General features: G+C 40.8%; 3 protein-coding genes across 5 annotated transcripts; 1 reads left to right on the top strand and 2 right to left on the bottom strand.

Moving 5' to 3' along the window:
• Positions 1-755: 755 nt before the first annotated feature.
• On the bottom strand, positions 756-4268 carry best1 (bestrophin 1; the record flags this gene model as incomplete). Its single annotated transcript, XM_079257351.1, has 9 exons — positions 756-1824; positions 1906-2057; positions 2152-2232; positions 2327-2479; positions 2671-2748; positions 2835-2989; positions 3129-3362; positions 3459-3553; positions 4117-4268. The coding sequence occupies 9 exons, from the start codon at positions 4266-4268 to the stop codon at positions 756-758; spliced, it is 2169 nt and encodes a 722-aa protein (XP_079113477.1).
• A 3097-nt stretch (positions 4269-7365) lies between these two features.
• rab3il1 (RAB3A interacting protein (rabin3)-like 1) lies at positions 7366-17545 on the top strand. Of its 3 annotated transcripts, none has more exons than XM_079258541.1 (11): positions 7366-7601; positions 9739-9834; positions 10872-10949; positions 11094-11312; positions 11534-11653; positions 15050-15178; positions 15259-15371; positions 15583-15606; positions 16004-16103; positions 16185-16251; positions 16347-17545. In XM_079258541.1, the coding sequence occupies exons 3-11, from the start codon at positions 10884-10886 to the stop codon at positions 16430-16432; spliced, it is 924 nt and encodes a 307-aa protein (XP_079114667.1). In that variant the 5' UTR covers positions 7366-7601; positions 9739-9834; positions 10872-10883; the 3' UTR covers positions 16433-17545. The 3 variants fall into 3 exon arrangements, with proteins under 3 accessions (XP_079114667.1, XP_079114666.1, XP_079114668.1); XM_079258540.1 differs by lacking the exon at positions 7366-7601 and adding an exon at positions 9582-9611; XM_079258542.1 differs by lacking the exons at positions 7366-7601; positions 11534-11653 and adding an exon at positions 9582-9611.
• A 98-nt stretch (positions 17546-17643) lies between these two features.
• Positions 17644-24491, bottom strand: epx (eosinophil peroxidase). The gene is made up of 15 exons (XM_079250886.1): positions 24363-24491; positions 24067-24242; positions 23711-23843; positions 23481-23610; positions 23197-23403; positions 22216-22582; positions 21977-22137; positions 21633-21891; positions 21380-21550; positions 20797-21034; positions 20508-20719; positions 20234-20398; positions 19616-19699; positions 19435-19531; positions 17644-18177 (listed from the first exon to the last, which is right to left on the bottom strand). The coding sequence occupies exons 1-15, from the start codon at positions 24461-24463 to the stop codon at positions 18120-18122; spliced, it is 2559 nt and encodes an 852-aa protein (XP_079107012.1). The 5' UTR covers positions 24464-24491; the 3' UTR covers positions 17644-18119.
• Positions 24492-27401: the final 2910 nt, after the last annotated feature.

Genomic DNA, 27401 nt, shown 5'->3' with positions numbered 1-27401 from the left:
AGCCGCAGTCCTCGTCATGTTTGGTTGGTTTATTTAGATTACAGACCTGTAATTTGCCAGTCTGGCTGTGCAGCTCTGTTCGTCCTGTCCATCCATTCATGTGGCGCCTGTTTAACTGTGCTGCTGACATCCATTCACAGCTGCTGGGAATTCATTTTTAACAGCTTGACACCAGAGTTTGGTCCTTTGATTAATTTTCCAACATGTTATGTCCTTACTTACTGAGCTAAATGGATTGTAAACATTTGTGTTTGCGTAAACTCTTAGATTAGGTCCTGCCATATGGTTTAGATTGGTTGGTAAAGCCCCTAAAATAAACTACTGAGGTATTGTGTCAGGAGATGGAAGTAGCTTAGTTAAATCATTTAGTTTTTTTTTTTTTACTCCACCATAACCTGCTAATCCTGGTTTTAATGTTTCTACCCCCTTTTCCCTGACATCGCTGAGATCACAGCATGTCATTTCAACTCAGCCTTATTTTAACTTCGCCTTTCTAAAAAAAAAAAAAACATAGTTTATTTAAATGGATATTAGATTTTCGATACACATTTTTATTGTTCCCAGTCTTAAATGTCACACTTCTTCTTCCCTCTCGTCCTAAAATGGTCAACTGCTGCTGTAAATGAAAAAAAAGACAAAACCCTCAAAACCCATAATGTCCAGCTTTAAACTTCAAATTGGAGTTCTCACACTGATGAGTTACATCATGGTGTCTGTGTCCACTCTGTTGTACAGTTTAAGATCAGGTCTTTCCTTCATTGCTGCTCCCTTCCTCCTGCTGCCTTGTTCACCCCACCATCCACCAGAACTCCCAGCAGGTCCCCTTCAGCCAATGAGATTCCTGAATCATTGGGTGAGTTCTGCGGATTGCCTTCTTGCTGCGATGCTGCTGCAGTGTTCATGTTATTGCTCAGCACGCTGTTAATGCCGCCATTGCTTGCCCTCATGTTGGAGGTGAAGTTCCCATGGTTACTAAAACTACTGTAGTTTGTTCCATTGCAGAGACTTCCTGTTGTGCCAGTGCTGTTTGTGCTTGTTGCATTAATGCTGCTGGAGCTGCTGTTGGGATTACTGGGATTTGGTGCCGCTGAGTTAGAGGGGGGGGTGAATGAGAACACTTTCTCTCCTCCACTTCCTGTTGCCCGAGCACTGGAGGGTGCAGGCTGGGTGTCAGCTGATGGAAGGGGCTCCAGTGTGAGACGAGGAGGGGGAGGGCGGCGAGACAGCAGGCCATGTCCCGGTCTGAGTTTGGATATTGGACAGAGTTCAGGTGGAGGGTCAGGGAAGGAAAAAGTTGGAGCGCTCTGCATTTCGCCATCCCCACCCAGCCAGGGGAAAGCAGAGGACGGCGGTGGTGGGAGGTGGTTAGGGGTGTCGGGAGGCAGAATCTGTGAGCCCACCAGCGGGTGTGCCATGGAGCTACAACTACGATCCCACTCATTTTGGGTTCGTCGAGGAGGCCGAGGGCGGGGCATTGCAGGGGGCACGCAGTGGATGGGTGTTTGTGGGCAGCTGTAGAAACCTGGTCTCTCATAGAGGGGCACGGTGGAGAAGGCAAAGTCTGGATCTCGCTCCTGGTTCAGAGGCTGGTGAGCTTGACTTGGAGTTGATGGAGCTTCTGGGTGCAGGTAAAGAGGGTACCGGCCCAGTGGAGCTCCAGGACGGCGACGCAGCAGAGACACCCGAGAAGAGCGAGGAAAGTTAGGGGACTGGACGCCAAGTAGACGTCCCAGCCCTCCAAGCAGCGGAGTGGAGTAATTTGCCTCCTCATTTTCTTTTATCTGCTCCAGGTTGGACTGAAACTCCATTTCCTCTTTAGGAACACTGTAGAAAGTCAAGGAAGTGGTTAAACAGGTGAAATGTTCAACAGCTGTCTTCCAGAAAAAACATAACAAAAAAGTTTACCTGATATCCAGAGCTGAGCCCATGAAGGAGGGTTTGCGGTGTTCGACACTTGCAGTTGTGTAGGGGGGCTGTGGTTCGGATTCATTCCAGTACACGTCCCTTTCAATCAGTGGCAGGCTGTCGTACATCTCATCCACTGATAACAAAGACACCTGCAACACGACAAAAACACTGCTAATGAAACAACATAGCCTCTATCTAACTCCATGACAAATGTAGAGCAAGTAGTTTGGCTCTGACCCCCACCTGCAAGTTGCGATCAACAAGCCAGTTGGTTTCAAAGTCGTCGTCATCTTCACCAAAAGGATTTATCAGTTGCTCAGCAACCTGAGCGCATGAGAAAAAGAAAAAAAAAAACACTTCAGAAAAGCTCGGAGTGTAAAAATGGGGACAAAAAGATGAGTTATCGTTTGCGCCTCACCTTCAGCCAACCAACATAGAAGAAAAACTGCAGCAGAGTAAAGACAGGCAGGTAGAAGTCCACATCATGGCCAGGGTATCCCTGAGCTGGATCCAAGAACTGACGACCAATTAGACAAGCCAGGAAAAAGCTGTAGACTGCTACTGTTGCCACCTTATTAGAAGACATTATACAGGTCATTTTTCTTTGTCTTTAGGTTGATCAAAAGCATTTTGACTCAGTTGATCATTTCTGGTAGACAATTCTAGTCAGGAGACAGTTTTAGTCAGCTATCACTATTGATTATTGACTATTGTTCTATTGTGAAAACATCTGTATTTCATTGAGTCCAGTATCAGTAAAACCTGAGTATAGACGAGAGGCAGGCTGATCCAGTCATAACCATATAGCTTCATACACTTCGCCCGTAGACTGTTCAGCTCCTGAACAGAGAAGCGTGAAGAAGGTCAAACAAAACCAGAAAACATTCGCATCTCTGGCCTGTAGACAGATGCAGATGTTTACCTACAGTGAGAATGGCTGTGAGGGCCACATCGTTGTTGATGCGCCCCTCAGTCCGTGCTCGCAGAGCCAGGCTGACAAACCACATGCAGGGCACCCAGAACTTGTTGTGTGGGGAGGGCAGATCCTCCAGGTGCCTCAGCTCTTCCGATGTCATCAAACCTGAGAACACAGCATGGAGATGAAAGCAGCTGTATGTGAAGCTGGCCGCTTTTTTTTAAGGTTTCAAATGACTTAGAGATGAAAGCTCTAGATCCAAATGACTTTTTGGCTGTAAGTTAGTTTGATCACCATGTCGTACCTGCCTGCACCAGATGCTCCATGGTGGGAAACCTCTTGTACACAGCTGTGCTGACAGAGCGGTAGATGAGGACACCGGAGAGGTTAACGTAGCGCATCAAGGTTCTTCGGGTCAGCCTGGAGGTCTCATCAGTTCCACGAACATGCCCTCCTACTAATGCTGCCAAACGGTCTGGCCAGGGAACGTTTTCAAACTGGCCCCACCAACGGGACACAACCAAGGTCACGTAGAAGCCTGGATAAAATGTTTTAAAGAATATATCGAAAAGAAGTAAAGAAATTCAGCTTTCATCAATAGTTTCCAAAAGCAAAATAATCAGTCCAGACTCACCCAATACAAAGGAGACTGGGATGAGCTCGGCATAGCGGTCACAGTATATGGACAGCCTCTCAAACAGCCTCTTCTGGTCATTCTTAAGCACAAACCTTGTGGGAAAAATAATAAAACTCAGTTTAAAAGCTCTGAGGTGAATACTGCGACTAGAGGTTGTGCCATACTGGTTTACTTAAAGTAATCTGGGTTTTCATGTAATGGTCCTTAACTTGTGTGTTGAAACTTCCCCTGAAGGGCTCACTTCTTATGTCACAAAATTTTATTCCTGAAAACTACAGGAGACTTTTGCACTTGTGTAGGACCCTGTTTCAAATCTGTAACATAGCAACGGGGTGTCTGTAAGGCTTTTGGGTCAGTCCATGCTATTTCTAACCCTCCCAGTTTATGTTCGGGTAAGAGATTAGATAGATTAGATAGATAGATAGATAGATAGATAGATAGATAGATAGATAGATAGATAGATAGATAGATAGATAGATAGATAGATAGATAGATAGATAGATAGATAGATAGATAGATAGATAGATAGATAGATAGATAGATAGATAGATAGATAATATTTTCTAAGAATCCTCAGCATCAGAAAGGCAGATGTTATTGTCTCAGAATCATCTAGGAGTTCACTGCTCTGAAACTATTTCTCGTTAATGATTACCTGTAAACCACACTGAGGAAATAGTAGAGTAGAGTGAAGATGATGAGCTCTCTGTACAGCAGTTTATAAATGCTGCCTTTCCATCGCAGAAGCAGGTTAAAGAAGGTCCCCAGACCTGCATCAGCAACTCTGCGGGAGTACGTCACTGTCATTACTGCTGCTGCTTGTTGACCAGCTTGCAGTCTTTCTGTAGCCTGACATGAAGGAAATCACTGTGTTTTTGTTTCGTTGGCTTCACCTCAGCTTAACTTCAGCGATCAGCCTGGAAGTCATGAGGCCAACATGGCCACAATCCTGCAGAAGTATAAAAAGGCAAAGAGCTTTAATTCTAGGATGTTAGGACTTTGTGAGATGGGAATTTTAAATCTCTGTTGCATCAAGAATCTGAACATTGTTCCCATTATAAATAAACTTTTTTTTCCCCTATTTATATTCTGTTAATTATTTGAATGAAAAATTTTTAAGAATTAATAAATCCACAACAAGGTCAAAGACAAAATGTTCAGAGGTGAACCAGAGGAATACATTATTTCTTAACTTACCACTGAGAAGAAAAATGCCTGGCCATCATACTCGCCGGTGCTTGAGATGTGTTACGGCAGCATCCAGGCAGAATGTTGGAGACAGAAAAGTAGGAAAGAAAAAGAGAGCTAGAGACTCTTACACCTCCGGTCACTTGATGTGTTAATCTGTTTCTGCAACAAAGCTGCATTGTGAGGCCCAGTCCTGTTAATCTGAGCAAATCGGAGCACTGCAGAGTCGTCGTCCTGCCACAAATAGGCTGGTTTTAAGGTGCAAATGCTAAGTGCTTATATTTGAGCTGATTCTGTGAAACAAATCCCAGAAATGTTTGAGATGCTGGTTTAACTTTAAACGGATGAATCAATCATTTTACTGCATCCAAACATGAAACCTCTGAACATATACTCCTCTCTGGAGTTCAGGAGGATTTATGCTTTTTGTGTTTTTCCATTTAAAGTGGTGCTTGGTACCTGGCTGTGGAAAACTCTTGGTCAGGTGAGACTGTGTGTGACCCCCTCCACTGGAAAAAATGTGTACAGCTGAATTGTTACTGGTCAGAAGGTGTTAGTGATTAACCCTTCCTGTCTAACCAGCAGACCAACAGCAGGGCGAAGTGCGAGGAGTTTAGCGAGCTAAATTCTTAAGATAGAGATTATTGAAGCAGAATTTCTGCTGATTTTGCAGATACTTTTGTGCACTGCAAAGTGGGAATCAGCCTTGTCCATCTTGGTGAGTATATTCTGGCAAATTATAAATCCTTTAAGATTTGCTTTATCATCATACTCACGCTATGAGACAGTTACCTCATATTTACTCCAGATATAGAAAATAAACTACTTTAGCCTGACAAGCTGCAAAGACGTGAACCTGATGTGCTGTACCTCTAAAGAAAGATTTGTTTGAGTTTTCTTATGAAACACTGTCCTCTCTGGATCTGTTAGGCATGTGATACAACAGATATCAAGGTCACCCTCAACCACTCTAAGAAACTAAATTCTTACGGGAAATAACCACCACCTTCTCCTGGATTTTTTTTTTTTCACTGCCTGCGAGGGACACATGGATGCTTTTGAGGGACTTCACATCGTCCAGATTTCTTCAGCCACGCCGCCTTCAGTGTCATCAAGCCCAGGATATGAAATTCTCAAGACAGGGAGATCTGGAATAGCAGTCTACTCTTCTCCAGTCTTTTTTGGAACACCTGAAGTGCCTGCTGTAAGACAGGAGTCTAACAGGTTTCAGGAGGAGGAGCGCTGTGTTGTTGGACAGTAAGTATGCACACAATCTAGAGTGTTCCAGCTTTGTGTGGGTCAAAGGCTTTGTTAGTTTAAAAGCTAACCGCTAAGGACTGGATGCTCTGGGCCAGCTGAAGTTCATCTTCTTGATCAGTAAAGAAGGATTTTAACATGACATGAAAGGGTATATTTTCATGGTCCCACAATAACAGAAAGGAAGAACATTGTGCCCAGGTACTACTGTAGAGCAGAGTATCATTAAGACTAAATGGATAGCTCAACCTCAGCAATAACTAAACTGTTTAAAGTTTGTAAGAGACAATTGCACACTGTGATGGATGTCCACTTTTGGATTGCTGATGCTTTCGTTATTGCATCGTTCATGCACTCAAATGTTTCCTCACAATAAATAAAGTAATAGAAGAAACATGATTGTTTCTGTTTGGTAGAACTTAGTTTGACTTTTTGCTTCTACTAAAAAATGTGAGGATTTATGAGAGGAAATAAAAGTGAGAGGTGGTTTAAGGAAACAAACAGAACTCTGATAAATCATCTTAAATCACCAGCATGCCCGACACACATGCTCATCTTCAGGGTTGTAACTGAAACAATATGAAGGTGATTAGTTGTCACATAAAACCTGTGATTTTTTTAGTGCAGCAAAACAAACTTTCACAGCAAAAAGAGAAAAAGAGCAAAAATGTATCATTTGAATCGTAATTCATTTGTAGTGAGTTGCATACACACACACACACACACACACACACACACACACACCAAACTCCACCCCTTAGTGGTTCCAAGTTCCAGGAATGACACATTTTATGTGTTGAGATATACCTGCGTATGAATATGTTATTCCCTATTTGTTTGTTTAAATTGCTGTTCTAAATTTGCTCAGCTGTTAAACAATCTTTTGTTAATATGATGTTTTGTAGAAAAGAGTCAACAAAAAGCACAATGATGACCTGAAAGTGCATATTTTCTATGTTATGTACTATATTTTAAATAAAACTTTCCCTAGAAACATACACCACTTCACAGTAATTTCAGTCGATTTTTATAAGGTTATTTATTATTTAAGAATAACTTTTTTGTGGCATATTACTCACAACAAATAGAGCTCAAGCCAACAAACCTGATAACAGGCCGCAGAATTAGATGAAAATAGGGGAATATAATAATGCCCTGTCCAGATAATGACCATTGGTTCTTCTCTGGGTTTTGTTTTTGTGTGGGGATTGTGTTTTGTTCAGATTCTTGACTTACACCTGTACACATGTCGCCCCATTAAGAGCCATGCTGTTGACTTAATGGGACGAGTCCGGCTGCTGGTTGGGAGTGGAGAGTGGATGCCCTGTCATGTGACGTTTGAGAGAGGAGGGCGGAAACAGAGCAGGAAAACAGAATGTTTATTAAACTTGGAATATGTGAAAAGGAAACAGTGATATTCCCGGAGTAAAAACGAGCTGGAGTTTTCCTTTTCTCGCTTCTCTTCGTATTTTTGCGACCGCAGACGCTGTTTGCGCCGCAGCCGCGCTGACGTCAGCGTCCGCATTCCTCCGCTGTGATTTAAAACCTGCTGGTGTTAGTTTCACTGAAACCAGCTCAGAGCTAAAGTTTTTCCTGTCAGACTAACAGCGGATCCAGTTGAAGGAAGGTGGAGGGGAGAAGCTGACAGCTGCGTGGACAGGGGGTTTGTCTTCTGTCCTGGACACTGCTGGTGGGGTAAGGGCGGATACTGACAGGACACCTCTCCGTGTTTGAAAGTTGTAGCTAACTAGCTCAGTTTGCTAAAGCGTTTCCAGATAGTTAGCTTATGTGGTATTTTTCTCTCGGATAAAAGTAACAATGTTATATTTAAACCTTTAATTAAAACTAGCTAAAGGTTAACGCAGTGCCAAGGAGTCCCAAACTATGGTCTGGGGTCCCTCTGGGGGCCACGGCTAAGTACTGCTCCAGTTGTAACTCTGTGGGAGCATCACTGATGCATGACTTACAAGCTAGATTTGTTGATTCTGAGAAACACTATAAAGTACACACACACACACACACACACACACACACACACACACACACACACACACACACACACACACACACACACACAGAGGTTATGCTGATGGGTTTTAAAGCTTCACTGGAGATCACTTCGGATTTAGTTGAAATGTTATGAAACAGATGTTTTTTATTATACCTGAATTTGATTCTGACTGGGTCAGATCCACAGTTCTGATATTGTCAAAGCTTTTACACTTAACATGGTTTACAAGGAAATTTGTATGAGTGTTTGTTAATGTTTTTAACAGTTGTTTATGTCACAAACCAGTGGTCATGAGACAGAAATGGCATTTGGTATAATACTTCACCTTACTTGTGCATTCCTTCTTTTTTTTTTTTTTTTTTTTAAATAGAAAAACTATCAGTAGAAATCAATGGAAACAGTACTGTTGTACATTGAAAAACAGCAGTGAACCTTGTGGAGTTTAAACCAATGAATGTTGTAGCTTTAGTTTTGTGAAGGTGATGAAAAGCCAGTTTGGCACAGAGTTGCACTTTCAGATTAAAAGCACAATAAACACATCCCATCATACTGCTGAGTTAACATGGCCCTATAAAACTTGACAGCTTATTGGAAAATGTCAAACTGTCAGCAAAAACTTTTTTATCTCTGCCTGCAAAGAAACTGGAAACAAGACAAAAAGAAAAATCTCAGTTTAAACCACTGAATTTTTATTGTTTCCATAAAACGTCATAAAGGTTAATCAATGCAAAATGTTTTTTTTCTTTTAGCCTACTTCTTGATGATGTGTAACTTAGAAACAGGTTTCCTTAACAAATTTTGATTTGTTTTTCTTTATGCGCGTGTGTGTACATATGTGTGTGTGTGTGTGTGTGTGTGTGTGTATATGTATATATATATATATATATATATATATATATATATATATATATATATATATATACACACACACACACACCTGGATTAAACATACATGAATATATGTGTGTATATGTATGTATGTCTGTAATTAGGGATGCATCGATACCATTATCAGTATCGGCTCAATACCATGTGTGTGTGTACTCGTACTTGGTTTGAATAAAAGTGTACCGATACCTCAACCTATTCCCTATACCACACTAGTCAAGCCAGCACAGATGTGTTTGATGACATGCTTCGGACATGTTTTCAAAGCAATAAATGCCTTAAATGTGACATTTTTGTTGCACTAATAGCTAGATCTTTTAAAAAATCGCTCCTGTATAGCTGTTTTTGGGTAAAATGTGCCAAATCAAAATAAACCTTGTTGAATTTGTTATATCTGTGTTATTATAGTTCTATTAGTGAGGTAACTTAAGGAAGGATGGGTAATTTATTACAACCTAATGAAATTCTACACAGTTGTAACAGCAATAATCTGCAAATATTGGTATCAGCAGATATTCAAATTTCAGATATCGGTATCGCATCAGAACTCCCAAAAAGTGGATCAGTGCATCTTTATCTGTAATGCATGTTTGTGTGTGTATATATTTGTGATCTTATGAAGGTTAGTAGATCTGGATCCAGAGCCACAATCCAGAGTGGAGGGAGCAGGCCATGCCGGGCCCACCCCCGGCAGATCGCATGGCGAGCTCTCCCGGCTCCGCAGTTCCTCGCTGGAGATCAGAGAAAAAGAAATAAGAGAAAAAGGGTCAGAGATCCTCAGGGAACAGCTGGATGCTGCAAAGAGGGTGTTGTAACCTACTTTATGTTTGCATTCATAGACAAAAGATGGCCTGAAAAAGAAAAAAATGTTTGACAGTGCAAATGTCCTTCCTAGTTAAGTGTTTTTGTGATATTTTCTTCTTCACATCTCAGGAACTGAAACTAAAAGACAAGGAGTGTGAGCGTCTTTCACAAGTCAGGAATCAGCTGGAGCAAGAGCTGGAGGAGCTGACTGCCAGTCTGTTTGAGGTCAGCTGTAATTTACACTCTGCTGACAGCGGTGTACTTTTGACTACTGCTGAAATTTGACAATGAATGTTCTGCATTTTAAATCTGCAGAACTTAGGGGGGGAAACAAAAGCTGATTTTCAAATCAACTTTGAGGTGCAGTGTTTTCCTTTACAAATGTAGTCAGTCACTAAATTCAGGAGAATACCTGCAAAGCCTTAATAATGGATTCTCAATGTTTGAAATGTTAATCTCTACAGTAGAATAAATTAATTTAATAGCTTTCAGTGGATAACATCTACAGATGATATAAAAAATCTGTAATTTGAATTTATGTGGATTTATGTTCTTCTAAGTGCAATACAAGCTTCACAACAAGTAGGCTATTAATGTGCAGAGTGCAAAAGGTATTGCTGTAGGGTAAACAGTAATTTAACCTTTCAAGCTGATATGCTGTTTTTTAATGAGCATTTATCTATTTCTTCAGTAAACAAATAGCAATCAATCAATCAAAGTTTATTTCTATAGTACTTTTCCTGCAAAAGCTGCAAGATTCAAAACAAGCCTTCACAGACAAAAAACAAATAACTCACCCAAAGTCAAACACATCCACTTATGTTTTTACACACACTCGCATAGGTAAAACATAAAACACTCTCAACCAGCAAGCAGGCAAACATTGTGGACCTCAACACTAGGCTTAGTGGACTATCAAGAAGTGATATCATAATAGCAACTAATACGGACACATTGTTTGGCTGAAAGCTGTTTGTGGTATATTTACATTTGTTTCTTTTTGTTTTTTTTCTATGAACAGTCAGCATCTTACAAACAGGATATTCTGCTGTGTTTTAATCAACAGTGGTAGTTATTGGAGAGGTTAGGGTTAACATCAGTTATACCAGAACCAAAATACTGTGGTTGATGTTTCTTTTTCTGTTGATGCAGCTACTTTGATCTGATTGGTTGAAGTTAGCTTGTGACAGATAACTCATCTATGCACCAAACCAGATGACATGTTAGGCTTATCAAACTTTTAACTTGTTTTTTTTTGACAGGAAGCTCATAAGATGGTGCGTGAAGCAAATGTGAAACAAGCAACAGCAGAGAAACAACTGAAGGAAGCTCAAGGGAAGGTGTGAAATACTTGCATTTTCCTTATTCTAGTGCTAAAGTCACCTTTATTGTCACCTTTTTTAATTTATTTATTCTATGTATTCCCAATCAGAAGCAGCAAAAATTAATTTTGTTTCCCTCCTTTTTTTGGATCTGGGTTTCAGATTGATGTTTTACAAGCAGAAGTAACTGCACTTAAGACTTTGGTGTTGACATCTACACCTTCTTCACCAAACCGCCAGCTGCATCCTCAGCTGCAGTCTTCAGGTACCAGGCACAAACACATCCGCAACAAGAGTGTCAGCGGAGCTTTTCCAACCTCAAGCGGAAAACCGGAACATTCCTCGGTTTCCATTCAGCCTTTGGCTAAAGAGGACCGAGAGGTAAACCAAATGAAGATTATACTTTTGTCTGTCTTCTCTTCTGATTTCGGTTCCTGTAAGTGTGGACTCACACGCTCCTCTTTCCTGTCTTCTTATATGCTTCTCTTGTCATTCTGACCTTTTGTTTTGCAGCACGTGTTCTTTGCTTCTTGTTCTGTCACAACTAACCTTTTTCCTGACTTGTTCTTCCTGTCCGTCTCTGGTGTCTCTACGTTTCTCAGCCTTCTGTTCCTGCTTTCCTCTCTCTGATTTTCTGCCTTCTTCCTGGCCACCCTGTCAGTATGAGCAACAACCCTCATTTGAAGGAACAGGGGGAGGGTCTCAGCAATGACAGCTCACAGGTAACTTGAATCTTTTCAGGTTTGCCACATAAATCTCTCAAATATTAGTGTTTTCTGCAATTTTCTGGGAAATGCATTTGGCTTTTCCAGAAAATTTCTGGTCTTTTTCCAGTCATGTTGACCACTCAAAGCGCTTTACACTACATTGCACATTCACAAATGCACTCATACTTCGAAAGACACATCGGGAGCAACCCCTAGGTAAATTAGGCATGTAGTCAGTGGAAGCCTGGAATCAATGCACTGACCTTTCTGGTTGAACAATGACTGCTTTTCCCCCAGAGCTGCAGCCGCCCTGTAACATGACTGTAACATTTGTAACTCTCTGGCTGTTTTTTGTGTTTTCCCCCAAAGCAGAGCATGATCTTTGTGGAAATAGTCAAGTGCTCGGGCACTCAAATGACTGTAGTAAGAACGAAACATTCAATTTAAATATTTGTGATTTTATTGGAATACAAGTCACGATAAATATTTAGGAAATATTGCTGTCTGTAAAAGCCTGTTACAGCGTTGATGGTTTTTGGTTGTTTCAGCTAAGATGCATTATAGTCATGATAGTAGACGTCTTACCTGATTCTAGAGGACATCAAAAGAAAGATCCAATTAGACGTTATGTAGTCATCGGTTAAGAGGGGGACTTAAACCAAGCGGCAACCACCGGCGGTTAAAAGTGAAGCCTATGCAGAAGTGCATAAAACTGCAGTTCCCCCTTCATCCACTAGGGGCTGCAAAACAGAGCAAATCCCCATAGACTCCCATGTTAAAAAGGCCAACTTCACAGCGGAAATAAACACATTTACAGCTTGGTACAAAAATCCATTTTTGGTTTATAGGTCAGGTTTTCCTTCATGACAACGGTGGGGGGAGTTAATTTTTTTCTAATTCCCCCATCCAAGTAATTTATTCTCAAAATTCGGAATATTTAGGGGTGTGTCCTTTTGATTGACAGGTCCCTGATCTCCCCCTTCAAGTAAGAAAAACGGAGAACAGTCGCGGGTTTTAGCTGGTTAACAGCGTGACTTAGCTTTAGCCCGCTTACCTCCGTTGGCTGGTTAGCTCCTGTTAGCTCGGTTAGCTCTAAGCCTCAGGCAGCTCGGAGTTCGCTCGATGTCAATCATCCACCCCCACACCCACAGCCCTCCTCTGCCTCTTTGTCCATTTTTGTATTTTCTAGGGACCACACAATAAGTTTCAATTTAGCTCTTCAGAAACCTACGGGTGACGTCACGAAGGCTCCGTCCATCTTTTTATATACAGTCTATGACTTAACCACTCGGCTTCATTATAAACCTCTTTCTTCCACAGGTGTGCTGTTTTAAAAATTGGCCTTGCAGGTTTGTTCCACCTTGTAAAAGTGGATTGGACAATAAATATAGTCAGCATCATTAGTGCAGTATGTTAGTTCAACAACAGGCAGTTTTTACTTTTTCTTGTCAAGATTCGTCTTGAACTGGTTCAGGATGTAAAAATGCTGCACCACAGTTAAATAAAATGTTGAAGTATTTGCCAAGCTGTGATTTTTTTTTTTTTTTTAAATGTAAATCAATTCCCAGTCCCTCTATCACATATAGCTCCATACATTGTGAGTGTTTAATGCCAGTACATCCCTCTGTATCTTAGTTTATAGGATTCTAATGTTGTGAAATTTTGTTTTCAGGAGATATGTTTTACTGATATATAACAAGTTGGTCTGGAAATTTTTTTGTTTTTGTTTTTGGCCAGAGGGCAGTTCCAGTTATGCATGCGGCTGTGTGTTAAAACTACATTTTCATTTAAAAAAATGGGAAGCAGGAAAGAAAAACACAATAACTCACATTTAATAGTCGGGAATGTAGGAAAGTTGATCAATGCTGATTTGGTGAGTACAGTTAAAATCTGTCATTACTTATTTGGGATGTAATAAAACATGTGACTAAGTACTGTAAGGCATGTAGTAACTGAGGTTTTTTTTTTTTTTAAAGTGATGAAAATTTACTGTTCAAAGCAAAACAAAAAGATGAGTTTATTTCTCCCCTTTATTACTCGATAACTAATCTGAGCTGAGCATGTGCTGTTTCATGATGTTTTATTTCACACAAGAACAACCTCAAATACAAAAAATGTTTCTTTTTTTTACTTCTTTACTTTTTTATTTATAAGTTAAGAGCCATTATGGGCACCAGCTATTCTGTAAGGCACAGAAACGTTAGGAATACTGAGCTTTTTGATGCAAGAATAAACAGATGAACTTAATTTGACTTTCTGTTAACCTTTTTATTGCACATGTGCTACTTTTCATTCCTTAAGTAGTTATTACATAATAAGCTGTTCTCTAACAAAGTGATTAATCACAAACAAACAAAAGAAGTCCCTGAATCACGAATTGACCAATACATGTTCCGGTTCAGTGACAGCTCGTATATTAAGTCTTCCCGATCACACTGTTCACATTTTGACATAATTGAACCAAGATGGCACCTAACACATAATGTGAGACGTTGGCATTTGTTGTGTGATGCTATAGCAACCATTGCTGTTGGCTCATGTTTTTAACATTATTTTGTGACGTAGGAATTACCATTGCATGAGACATTCAAGGTATAATGTCAGTGTAGCATCAAATTTTTATATTTTCTGTCATTTTCACCCTAAAGTTGAATACATGCTGAACGTTTTGTGAGTATTGTAAGTCTCCCGTAAACAGGTGTTTATATTTTTTCTGAGAAGCCTAATTCTCTGAACAATTTAAAGGTAGGGCTAGGCAGAATATTGACTATTTAACATCAGCATCATTTCAACAAACATTACATCAGTATATTAAAATCCTGATTAAAGAGCTATAATGGCAAGCTGTGGATCTTGTCAGCTGTAGAAATGTTACCTGGAAATGATAAAAGAAGAACAGATGCATTATTGAGGGCTACATCATCTTTTGTCCATGTTAGTACACCGGAGGTCAACACTGTATACTGAAATATTTGTTGACAAGTCAGAGGTTTGAACGGTGGCCTTACTGTGTGGAGTTTGCATGTTTTCCCCGTGTATGCGTGGGTTCTCTCTGGGTACTCTGGCTTCCTCCCCTCTGTCCAAAGACATGCTTGCTAGGTTAATTGGTTACTCTAAATTGTCCCTAGGAGTGAGTCTGAATGGTTGTTTGTCTCTCTGTGGCTCTGTGATGGACTGGCGACCTGTCCAGGGTGTCCCTTGCCTCTCGCCAAGCAGTTACAAGGATACACTACAACCTCTCCGCGGTATAATACGCGGTTACGGAAATGAATGAATGGATATTACAGGTCATAATGTCATCTCAGTTCCACCAATGTTACCTACTGCATTTTTTCCTGATATTGTGCAGCTTAATTAGAAGAGGTGAATTATGTTTGGTAGAGTTTACTGACTCTGATTCTCCTTCTGCAGATGGACTCGATTCTGTTTGCAGAGTTTCTGACGTGGAGGGAACGTCCAAGTCTGGACCGATGCTCGGCCTTCTTAGGCCGCGTTTACAGAGAAGACATCGGACCCTGCCTGTCGTTCACAAGATCAGAGGTCAGACACTGCACTGTTTCATTCGTATTTTGATATGTTGGGTTATGTTATGTTAATGTTATTGTCGCTCTTACCCACAGCTGTCCCAGCTGGTACAGAATGCAGTGGAAAACAACTCATTGACTATTGAGCCCGTGGCCATGTCAGCATTACCACTGGTTAAAGCCTCTGCAGTAGAGTGTGGAGGCCCTAAGTGAGTTATCTTGTCTGTAATAGTCTTTCTGTTCTCTGTTTTACTTCTTCGTTATCAAATCAAAACTGGCCAATCACTCTCTTTGGTGTCTGCTCACCCACTGGAGACTTATGATGATGATCATCAGTCTTTTCATTGTCTCCCAGTTGTCTGACAGAATCATTGGGCACATTTCTAATCCCTGACTGATCTAAAATCTGTTTTTTTCCAGTGGCTTTAGAGCTGCAGTAGAGACGTAAGTCCCTCCAGAAAATCAGTCACCCATTCAGCTTTCCACTAACTCGTGTCACTGCAGCATGACATATCTGCCCATTGAAATGTGTACACAGTTGTAAACAAAGCAATGAACAAAATGATGCTTTGCATGTGGATGGGTTTGTATAACTGCAACCTTAACACTCCTTTCTGACTAACTCTTTGTGATTGTGACAGTTTTTAATAGTGTGTCCTCTGAAGTATGCTTCCATAGCGAATGTGATGCCCTTTAGCTTTATTTAGTTACATTTGCAGATTTCATTCCTGAGTATCTGGAAAACGGCAACTCATCCTATGCATCTGCTCCCATAAAACACTTACTGTATGGATCTGTGTGTTGTCAGACATTTTTAACAGTCAAGCTTTCCCCCTTGTAGAAAATGTGCACTGAGTGGTCTGTCAAGGCTCTGCAAACATCGCATTAAACTGGGTGACAAGGGGAACTATTATTACATCTCCCCCTCATGCCGAGCACGGGTAACTATCTTTTTTCTTTCTTTGCAAACGTTTTGTTACTGTTAAGAGCTGCTAAATGTTCATTTGTCTCTTTTATTTTAGATAACAGCTGTATGCAATTTTTTTACTTATATACGGTACATCCAGCAGGGCCTGGTGAGACACGATGGTAAAACAACACACACATCCCACTTTTGCTTCTTGCTTTACAATCACATCTTTTGAATTGAGAGTTGAATTGTATTTTTTTCTGTGATCTTCTAGCGGAGCAGATGTTTTGGGAGGTGATGCGTCTTCGCAAGGAGATGACTGTGGCTAAGTTGGGTTTCTACCTCACTGACCAGGGCTAGTGGACCCGACACTTCACTGAGGCACCTCACGGGGCAGCATGAACACTATGGGGTTACTGTGGTAGCATACAGGTCTTAGATCAGTTTTAGTAGCAGAGCTCAGCCAACAAGGGAAGCAGAACATTGTTCAAGTGCCACTTTTGGAAATTCAGTCAGACAAAATCAACCCAGCATTGCAGGAAAAACATGAAAATAAAAAGATGGTAATATTTCCACTTTATTAAACACCTTTTACCTGTTATACCACATTCCAGGACACGGACTACTGTCCACCAGTATCTGTCATTATTAGTGTGGAAAATGTTTGTTTTTGAACTCTAAATCTCTCCAGTGGAGAGCACAAAACCTCTCACGTCAACACAATAGACTGTCATGTTTCAGGTATTAGTGTGTTAAACTGCTATTGAAACAAAGCACAACGCAGAATGACAACAGTATATTAGTTGGTCTCTTACCTCAAGTGTTACAACTTGCAAAGTAGTTTTGTTTCCAGGAAGCAATGACTGGAGTTGTTTTCTTTGTTTTTACAAAAATACTCAGTGACGTCTTCCAACTGTATTTACTTTAACATCATAGCTAAGCTAAGATTCTGTCGCTGAATGGCTTTAGTATTGTCAATGCATTCTTGCACTTCTTGCTCTGCCTCACTATGAAATCATACGTGAATCATCCACAGCCTCATGCAGATCATCATGTTAGGTCTGTCCTTATTAATCAGATGTATTATTTAATCAGTATACCTTCACAATCGAAATAGAGCTTTACAATAAATATAAAAAAAAGGATAAACAAGCTTTTATTAAAATTATTGGAATATTTTAATGTCATTTTGCACATCTGCAAAGAACAGTTTAATGAAAGCCATAAATGACTTTATGAAAGCTAAACACAGCCGTATTACAGAATGAACATTTACCTCTCTTGTTATCAAATTCAAAACATATTTCATGATAAAAATGAAGAATCTCATGTTAGAAAGTGCGATATCTGCTTTTTAGCCATATTTTGGGTTTGAGGTTTCCAGCCTGTCTATAATGATAATTATATGTTTAAACACTCCATTAAACACAAGGCATTGGAGCATGACTTTCACCTTTGTTCTGTGTGTCATTTCTAGATCTCTGAGGCGATGACTTATCTCATTGTCATTCATTTTAACCCAGCATAACAGTCAGGAAAAGTCACTAATTTGGTTTCAGAATCAGGCCATTACAGGGAACCACTTGACCACCGTGACACACACCCACTGTTGCCCAACAGTTTGTTTGCAGAAATCGGGCTCAACAACACAGAAGAAACACTAAGACCAGCTCAAAGGTTTTAGGAACAAATAGTCCAGTAAGGCTTCAGTTTCCGGATTGAAACAGCTTCTGTAAGCTTCTGTTTGTACAGATTTCTTCGGACCTACATAAATGGTTTGGCTCAGAGTGCATGACTATACACTGGCAGGCTGGGCACAGTCTTAATGTGTTGCTGTGGAACAGATTGGAATGCTCGCTGTGTGCCACAGGTAGTATGTCTTTGGTTGTGCTGATCAATAGCCATCAACAATAATGCTCAATTAGTAAGTTCGCTCTGCATTGATGTAACAGCGTTTTAATAAATTACCTGGAAAAAATACACTTATACAGTAAGTTCTGTAATTAAAGCAATAAACAAGGATACGCCGTGAAAAACAGCGGAAACTTCAACCGTTTCCTTGGCAACATTCAGCAGTGATCAGCTCCTCTGTCTTGGGAAAATATCTGCAAGAAAGAAATTCAGTATTTTAAATCTACATTATGGCCTCAGTTATGTTTTGTTGGTTGGCTTTTGGATGAAAAGTTCAAAAAGATCATTTGTTAATCCACTCAGTATTTATGGCATTACTACACACACTGCCTGGTCAGAAAAATAAGTCACTAATATTTTAGACCATGCTAAGCTGTGACTGCACTCATCGGGCAAAGCACTGTTTCACCATGCTTATGCAACATCACATTTATTCCCAAACAGAACAGCAATATTCTTTTTCAGCTAGATGTTGAACTGATCACAGAGTCAGACCTCTGTGTAATTTCTTTTTCAGCTCCTCTTAAAGATTTTGAATGGCCTCCTGGTCAGGACTCCTGTGTTTGCCAGTCCTTGTGTGAAAATGATGTTTCATGCTAACTGAGCCACTTTCACAGTTAAAGCCCAAAGACTGTCAGAGTCATATGGTAACATGCTGGTGACATCAGGGAAAAAGAAGTATTGATGGGCTGAGGCAACTCCAGATCATAGCACTGCCCTCTGGTTTTACAGTGAACATAATGCATGATGGGTGCAGTACTTTATCCTCTGCCCTTCTTACGCTGATGTTGCCATGAGTCTGGAACAGGCTAAACCTGGATTCACTAGAGAACATGACTTTTTCCCACTGATCCAGAGTCCAAACTTCATGTTCTGTAAAAAACCAAAGAATTTTGTTCACCTCACTTTTCAGTGTTTTTTGTAAGGCTACACAGCTTGTTACTCCTGATTCCTGTGTGAAAATAAGAATTGCGTTGAGATTTACTGACATTTCTTTTGATTTGATCTCACCGGTAGTTTAGGTCATTTGAAATTTCCTTCCGACCTAATTTCTTCTTTGAAATTGATAACTCATTACTGTCTTTCCATGTTTTAATTACGAGTTTAGTAGTTCTTAATCCAGTTTTTTGTAGTTTCTACAATCGTCTTAGTTCTTTTGATAAGGACCAGTGATCTGAACGACTTTTGCCTTGAGCAAACAATTTATCTCCGCACTGATGGTTTAAGAACGAGGAGCTATTAGCCTCTTCATTTGGGATTTAAAACCTTTTTAAATATATTTATCACTCAAGCACATTTGCAATGGGAGGCTCTTACCTGTGTCCTTATTTAAAGTCAGGTAGCGACTTTTTAAAAAAAAATTTTTTTTTTTTTAAAGACATGCTTATTTCTTTTTGTTGCACATAAATTATATTTTTGCTTGCATGGTTTTCCCACCTTCAGTGGCTCACCTTCGATAACAGATCATGATCATCACCAGCACAGTGGCACCACCGATCACTACTATCACTGCAGTGACAATGGACACAGCAGACAGCGAAGACGGCTCTGGATCACAAGAGATGTCAAGAGTCAGAACCAACAAACATGTCTGATGTGTTCGACTTGTATTTTAAATCAATGTGAACCAACCAGAGCAAATGAAGGACCCTGCTGTGTTGAAACATTCCAGATGTTTTAGACAAGGAGAAATCATTTCTTCACATTCATTGATATCTACAAATAGAGATGTGTTATGAATTAAGAATGCTCCATATAAAAATGTTTTGGTACTGCTGTAGACATTGATGACTAAAATACCAATAAGAAGTAATAAAATGGTAAAACATGCATGTAGTCTGAAACTACATTATAATTTAAAAAAATAATGTGATGCCTTTGAAATAAATCTTCAAAAGCATGTTTCAAGCGCTTGAAACGGGTTAAGATTTAACTTATAACCAAGAAGAATAGTGTTGTTTTTTTCAGTATGAACATACATAATGGTTTATACAAACAAACCATCACATGAAACAGTAAATTAGAAATACTGTGTCTGTGTGGTTAGATAGCTTGCTGTTGGATTAAATTTAAAGAAGCATAAAATAAATTGTTCCGATGTTATAGCTCATGTGATTTTTCCTGTCCATGACAGTAAAGAAAACCAAAACAGATAATTATTTGCATACTAAAAATATTGTAAAATGAAAGCATACTGAAACCATGACATCATTCCAGTCATGTTACCAGGCTACAGTTTAGTGTCTGTACCTTGACATGTTGGGAGTGGGGAGCTCCACTGGTGACTGTTTGGATCACAGCTGACTGACGGAGAACCCAGCAGCCTGAAGCCTGACTGACACTGATAGAAAATCACAGAGTTGCAGAGCAGAGAGTAGCCAGACTGGATCCTGGGTATTGGACCACAGCTGGGATCTGGGGGGGGGGGGGGGGGGGGGGGGGGGGGGGGGGGTCATTTAGAATTAAAAGGGAAAATAACAGTTCAGATTTTTGGCATTGCCTTTTTTTCCCCCTTCTTCCTTACGTGTGTCTGCCTCTTTCCAGGGGTGGAGATCAAGGTGAGGGATGAGTGGGTGTGAGCAGGCCAACATGTCCTCTGGGCTCTTGGTGTGTGAGAACGGGTTCACAGGGACACGACTGATGTGGCTGTTGTCACAAATGATGCGAGACAGAGAGATGTTGTGCAGGTTTCTCCTCTGGGTGCTGGTGAACACTCCTTTTCTCTCCCACCAAAACCTTCACAGGCAAAGACAGATTTAAATAAAACCCCTTTCATGATACTGGTAACAATTTAGATTTCCTTTTTCTCCTACCTGTCGCCGTCTCTCAGTGCTCTGAACTGTCTGGCCAGGAGGCAGGACAGGAGTGGACCGACTCGGCCTCCGGGCAGAGCAGGCTCAGAAATGGCCCCCACCCACACATCGATGTTGTGTGGTGTCCCGTATAAAAGCTGGAATTTGTGAGCAAGAGTGAAGTTGCCCAAAATTTCAGCCAGTTCTGACGTGTTGTTAGGAACAGAGAGGCCGCAAAACCTTCGCCATGAGCTGTAACCTGATGGATGAGAAGAGGAAAGGAGGCTAAAGGAACTGAGAGTTTAATTGGGGTGGATTAAAGGTATAACATAAACTAGTGGTTGTGCTGCTGTTTTCGCCAGGTCACTTTTGAAAAGGAGATTTTCAATCTCAATCAGCTATTAACCGGTGGAGTAAAGGAGGAAATTTAAAAAAAAAAAAAAAGTTCCCTGCAGTGTTTGTTTTTTTTTTTACTTATTATTATTCATCTATTAGGCTCGGGGAAAGATGATGAAATAACAGTAATTTCGACAGAAATGAAAAAAAGAAATCAGCCTGTCAGTTTAGATAATCGTTTTTGACAGTGAATAAATAAGCTGGTTACCAGGTAGACCATGATCTCGACCCCTCTGGAGGTTGAGAGCCCCAAGGTCCAGAGGCATCCCTCCCTGTGCCTGAAACAGCCTTTCTGTCAACTCCTCCACCATCATCTGGCCTGGAGTCTGCAACTTGGCTGGAGACAACAGCAGGCCACGCAGAACAGGGTCAATACCACCTAAAACATCATGAGAAATACGGTGTGATCCAGAAAGTCAGAAGCTCAGACACAATTTAAGAGGGAGAACATTGTGTTTTACCTTCCTGTACAACCCTCCAAGAGGCAAACAGTGAATGATGCAGTGGCAGTGGGGGATACTGGGAGTTAAGGGTGTATCCTGGCCCCAGCCTGTTTACCACCGGCTGCACGGTGACGTGGGCAAAACGAAATGCGGCAGTTGCAAATATGTTAGCGATGCTGGGATCCATGTCGGGATCGTAGCCCTGGTAGGGAGGCATGAGATTAGACATGGCAGTCTCACCAAGGACTCGTGGCAGGTAGTGTTCCCATGTTAAGATCTAGAAACATTAAGAAGAAAAGTTGGAGTGATGAGAATGGTCGATGAGTTGTGAGCAAATGTTCAGCTGAAAGTGCAGCAGAAACCTGATGAATGGCTCCGATGATCTTCCGGGCCTCCTGATAGAGGCTGTTGGGACTCCACTGCGGGTTAAGCAGGTGCAGCTCTTTGACCAGTCGGTTGTGCTCTCTCAGAAAGAGTGTGTGCAGAGCGATGAGTCCCAGATGTTCGTTGGCTCTGGAATCACCTGCGACGAGTAACCACAAAACAGCAGCTGCTGTAAAGCCTGCAGAAAGTGGATGATTCGCCACATTCATTCACTCACCGGCGTGAAAACATGAGGTAGTGTTCTCCCGGTGAACAGATCTGTCCGATACCCCTGAGGAGCTGGAGTTACGGGGGCCGCAGGGGTCCAGGTGAGCCTGCAGGCGAGGCAAGAAAGGCATGTGTGCCAGCTCCTGGTCATAGTGTTGGGAGTTGATGGCCATGGAGCCCAGAGGAGAGGAGAGGTTTCTGAGAGCAGAGGCCAGACTGTCAGAGCTGCCGTAAACCATGCTGGCATCTACAAAGGAGGTGATGGCATTGAGCTGCTCTCGCTGTCGATGAGGCAGTACTCCAGCACCACAGCTTGGAGCCGAGCGGAAGAAAGGCATGCAGCTCTGGATTCCATTACGAGGATCAGACAGTGGAATCTGGGAAGAAAGTTACTTTTAATCACTGAGAAAACAATCCAGGGTGGAAGACTTTTAACTTTCTCAAAATTATTCTTAAACTTTCAACCTTAAACTATGAAGAGTAAAGTTTAGTTTAAACCAGCTGTTCTGAAACCTGGATTTATTTTGTGAAATCTAGGAAAACTAAAACTCCTCATAAACTTCAAGATAAGATAAAAAATCATTTGAAAAATTAGACCTTTACTTTTCATTGTATTTTAATATCTGCCCTCAAATTTTTCAGTCTAAGTAATGTGTCTTGAAAATTTTAAATTGTGCTTGAAAAGGTAAAATGATAACTATGTCAGAGGCCAGAGTTCAGATTATCATGGATAACTTTAGTATCTCAGCAGACAAACAGATTCTGTCTTAAAGACCTGATCAGAACACGTACAGGTAACGTGCACTTTACAGGCCAGGAGAAAGGCTAACTTTTTCTTTAAAGCACCACAAAGGAAGAATTAGAAATTAGTTTTTCCAGACAACATGATTTGATCAAATTAGCATGTAATGTGCACAGCTGTACTAGCTGATGACTAGAATTTAAAACTAGAATAAACATACCGATGCAGGTGGGATGAAAATCAACAGACCTGAATGGGGAAGCAGGGGGTGTCGCTGCTGCAGGTGTGGGTGCAATCAGCCCCTGTCTTGAAGGCAGCTGTACTGGGGCTCTGAGGCGTCAGCACCAAGTCATGGTCTATCCATTGACCCCAGTCCACCAGTAGATGGGACAGAGTGGAGTCCACAGAAATATTGTGGTTGTGGGTGAACAGCACTTCCTGTGACACGAGCCGCACCTGGACAACAAACAAGGAGGAGTGGAGGAGTTAACGGCAGGTCGGAGGGTGGTGGAGAGATGCAGCTGGGCTCTTACTGGAGGCAGGCTGACATTGTGGTAGGTGTGTTCGGGGTCCCATCCTTTAGGCGCCCCCCACACATCCTCATACTCTGGAGGCAACCAGCGGGAATATGGGATGTTTGCAGCCCCCCATCTTGGATGTTGTCTGAAAAGAGCAGACAACAGACATCAGTACAAGATAATGCAACAAAATGTGTAAACAGCAGCGCTACTTTGTTACTGTATGCTTTTATTTCAGCCCTGACCTGTTGTTGCACTCTCCTGTGATAGATCTGTAGCGCTCAGACAGGCAGTCTGTCTGACAACTGGGAGTCTGCAGCTCGGCGGAGCAGCCCGTCACTTGCAGCAGATTCTCTACATCTATGTCACTCAGCAGCTCTGAAGGCATGTGTTGTAAACACACAGAAAATCGTGAATTAATTTGAACTGAATCCATGAAAGCATTACTGTGGGACCCCATTAGAGAATATAAGCATAAGGTAGCAAAACAAAGTAAATGAATCAATAAAGGAAAGATGTGATGACACGTGATGAACCAGCTTACAGAAGAGTCTAGGATACGTGTTTCATTTTGTAATTATGTTATGTTGCTGTTCAGTACCGTAAGGTTTGGGCTGCATCATAGTATTGGTGTAGACCATCTCTCTGATCAGCTCCACTGTGTTGTCCAGCAATTCAGCAGCCCTGATCTGAGTCCTGGTTCTGGATTCAATCTGTTTAAACTGGGCCAGCAGGTCACTGGGTCTCAAAGCCCCTTCTGACAAAGATGTCTTCACCCTAACGTAGTTCAGAACCTCAGCTTTGGTCATTACAGAAGTTTAACTGATGTTTTCTGTGAGTCATCTTTGTGCCAGATATTCATGCATGCATGTTGGACCAAGATAAAGATAATTTTACCTTTCATTTGTGTGGGCATACGCAGCATCAGTCAGCTCAGTCGCCCTACGAAGAGCTTCATCAATATACACCGACCCATGATACACAGTTCCTGAGAACATAGATGCAGTTAGAGCAGCTCCTCAGTACTTTTTCTTTCACACACAGATCACACAGAATCTCTACCTGAGGTGTTGTCAAGTGATTTGTTTAATGAGGCATGCTCTGGGAAGGAGAGCAGGATGAGAGCAAGTCCAAAGAGAGATGCCGACACCTGAAATGACATGTTTGAAAGAAAAAATGAACAAATTCTTAGATGACGATCATTAGAATAAAGATAAAAACAGAAACTCACCATCAGTGCTGTGTCCATTTTGACCTTACAATCTGTTCAGGCTCTGAAAATTTAGATAAACAAATCGGGCTCACAGTGTCTTACTGCTGCGCTCGCTGTGACTCATCTTGAGAGCCAGCAGGTCTACGTGTGAGACTGGCTCAGAGCGTTGGGGTTGCTATGTATACACTGACAGCGGGGCCAACAGGTATGTGCAGAATCCCCTTATCGGTTCTTCTGGTGACAGGAAGGCAACATCAAACACTGGACTCACTGCTTCGACCTAATAACCTTTCAAATCAAATTTACGTCTGTCCTCTTACCCAAGATGAAAACCCTCCACTGTCAAATCAACATTTCTAATAATGTAATAAGTCTGTCTGTCCCCTTGACAGACAGACTGAATGACTCTGTTATGAACCGATTAACCAAACAAAAATGCAGCTGAAATGTGTGACACACAAATAACTGCAGGAGAGGTTTAAAAAAAACAACAGAATTTGTTATCATTTTAGAGGTAAAAAGAATTACACAAATAAAAAATAAGATTTATTTGAATAAGTATGTCTGTGACCCTGCAATAGACTGGTGACCTGTCCAGGGTGTGGGGATAGGCTCCAGCACCCCCGTGACTCTTACTCGGATTAAGTGGGTTCAGAAAATGAATGAATGAGTATGTCTGTGTGTTTTTCATATGCCAAAAGTTTCAGTCTAATCATCACAACTAAAAATCAAGTAACTGAGACCAAGATACCTGGTGTAACAATTGATTCTAAGTTACCTTGGAAAAAACACATTAATATGATTACAAAGACAGGTAGATGTACATCTAGTATAAGAGGACATGCTAGCTTTTGACTTATATTATGAATCATGCTATGAAGCAATATTAGCATACCTTGACCATTACCAAGAAGTTTGGTCAAGTGCCAATGTAAAAATAATTAACAAATCACAACTTATACAAAACAGAGCAGCTCTTATTGCAAAGTGCAACTACAGTACAAATATAATTTCAATGCGCTGAGAAAAACTGACTGCTGGTCAGATTACAGATTGCTTTGTTTTGTGATCATTTTCACAAGGAATACCTCTGCCTCAAAGTTGCCTTTCATTATATTTAAGAATCTTCCAGCCAGTACAGAAAACTTAAATATAGTACTTCGACATGCTGCCGAGGCATCTTCACATTACCCAAAATAAGAATGAACACAGTAAAAAAAAAAATTATTTTCAGATGCATGAAAGAGTGGCACATAGCTACTGCCTAAACATATTAAATTCACTTTGGATATAAATCAGTTCCAAATACTTGTAATATCAAAATGGATAATCTATGAAGCAGAAAATGAATCTGGATGATTTTTACATTGCATTTGTTATTTGATAGATTCAATGTATATTTTTACTTGAGGTGAATGTTGTGAGATGACTGATTCTTCACTTACTCGGTCTGATTTATACAATTTAGAATTATTTGACTTGATTTTAAATGATGAGCCCTTGTGTCACCTGAGTTTATCTTACACTAGCCTCTTTATTGTTCCGCAAGTCATGACTAAAACCTTTGGCAAGGCCTCTTCTCACTACAGTCCTTTTCTTTGGAACAGCCCGCCAGAGACACTCAGGGCTACAGAGACGGTCGATGTTTTTAAAAACAGGCTGAAGACATACCTTTTTACTTTGGCTTCTAATTAAATCTTTAGTTATTTTTATTGTTTTAACTTTTCAATATTCTTAACTCTGGTGTTTTCCTCAAGGGCACCCACCTCACTTTACCTCCCCGGTCTGCAGGATTGCTGCAGCAGTAATCGCCCTGTATGGAGTGCTGCCAGGGGGTCCTGTACTGCAGCCCAATGGCTGTGATGAGGACCCCAACCTGCCTTGATCGGGGTGGTTCCTTTGTGGCGCTTGCATGGTAATGGGAGTTCTGGTTCCTGGTTTGGATTGATCCCCAAAAATATTGCATTTATGATGCCTTTCCAAACCTCAGGTTTTTAAATAAAACAAAGAAAATATTGTACAATGTTTTACCTTCTTGTATGTATAATTGGGTTGGACCTCAGGAAGAATAAACAGTACTACTTACTGCAGCTAATGGGCATCCAAATTAATAAAAAAAATAAATAAATAAAAATTAATAAGCATGCCAGTGATGCTGATGACAGGGAGAGCTGGAAGAAGAAGGAAACCGGGATTTTTGGAAATGATGAGAAGAGCATGTGGATATAATAATAAATAAATGAAGCTGTGAGTTAAATCACTCTGGAGAACAGGACTCATAGAAAGTGTTTTTGTCCAGTGGGAGTCTTGAAAAATCAAATGTGAACCAGTAGGGACTTCCCTCTGCCTGCTCTCGCCGCTTTGATGCTCCAGGTGTGTGATAGCATCAAATGGGTCATCAGTCCCATTTCATTACGCTGTTATTAATATTATCTCTGTTGACCCACATTTCCAGTAATAATCTTTAAAAAAAAAAAAAGAAGATGTTTTACGTATGTATGAAGAAGTAGTTAATCATTACTAATAAAAAGAAGCTGCTGGTTGTATGGATTCTTTTATGAAACATAGCTGGACACTGGGGATAACTTTGCCTTCTGTTGTTGGTGAAGTGAACACAGTGAGTAAAGCTTTCAATTGTTTATGGTTTAAGTTGAGAAATAAACAAAAGGCCAATGACTCATCTAGAGTTTTTTTTTAGAGTTCTTTTTCCACTGAAACCAAAG

This window comes from Telmatherina bonti, assembly GCF_933228915.1.
Source record: "Telmatherina bonti genome assembly, chromosome: 2".
Lineage (NCBI taxonomy): Eukaryota > Metazoa > Chordata > Actinopteri > Atheriniformes > Telmatherinidae > Telmatherina > Telmatherina bonti.
The sequence above is the reverse complement of the archived record's forward strand: the minus strand, read 5'-3'. Positions and strand labels throughout refer to the sequence as shown.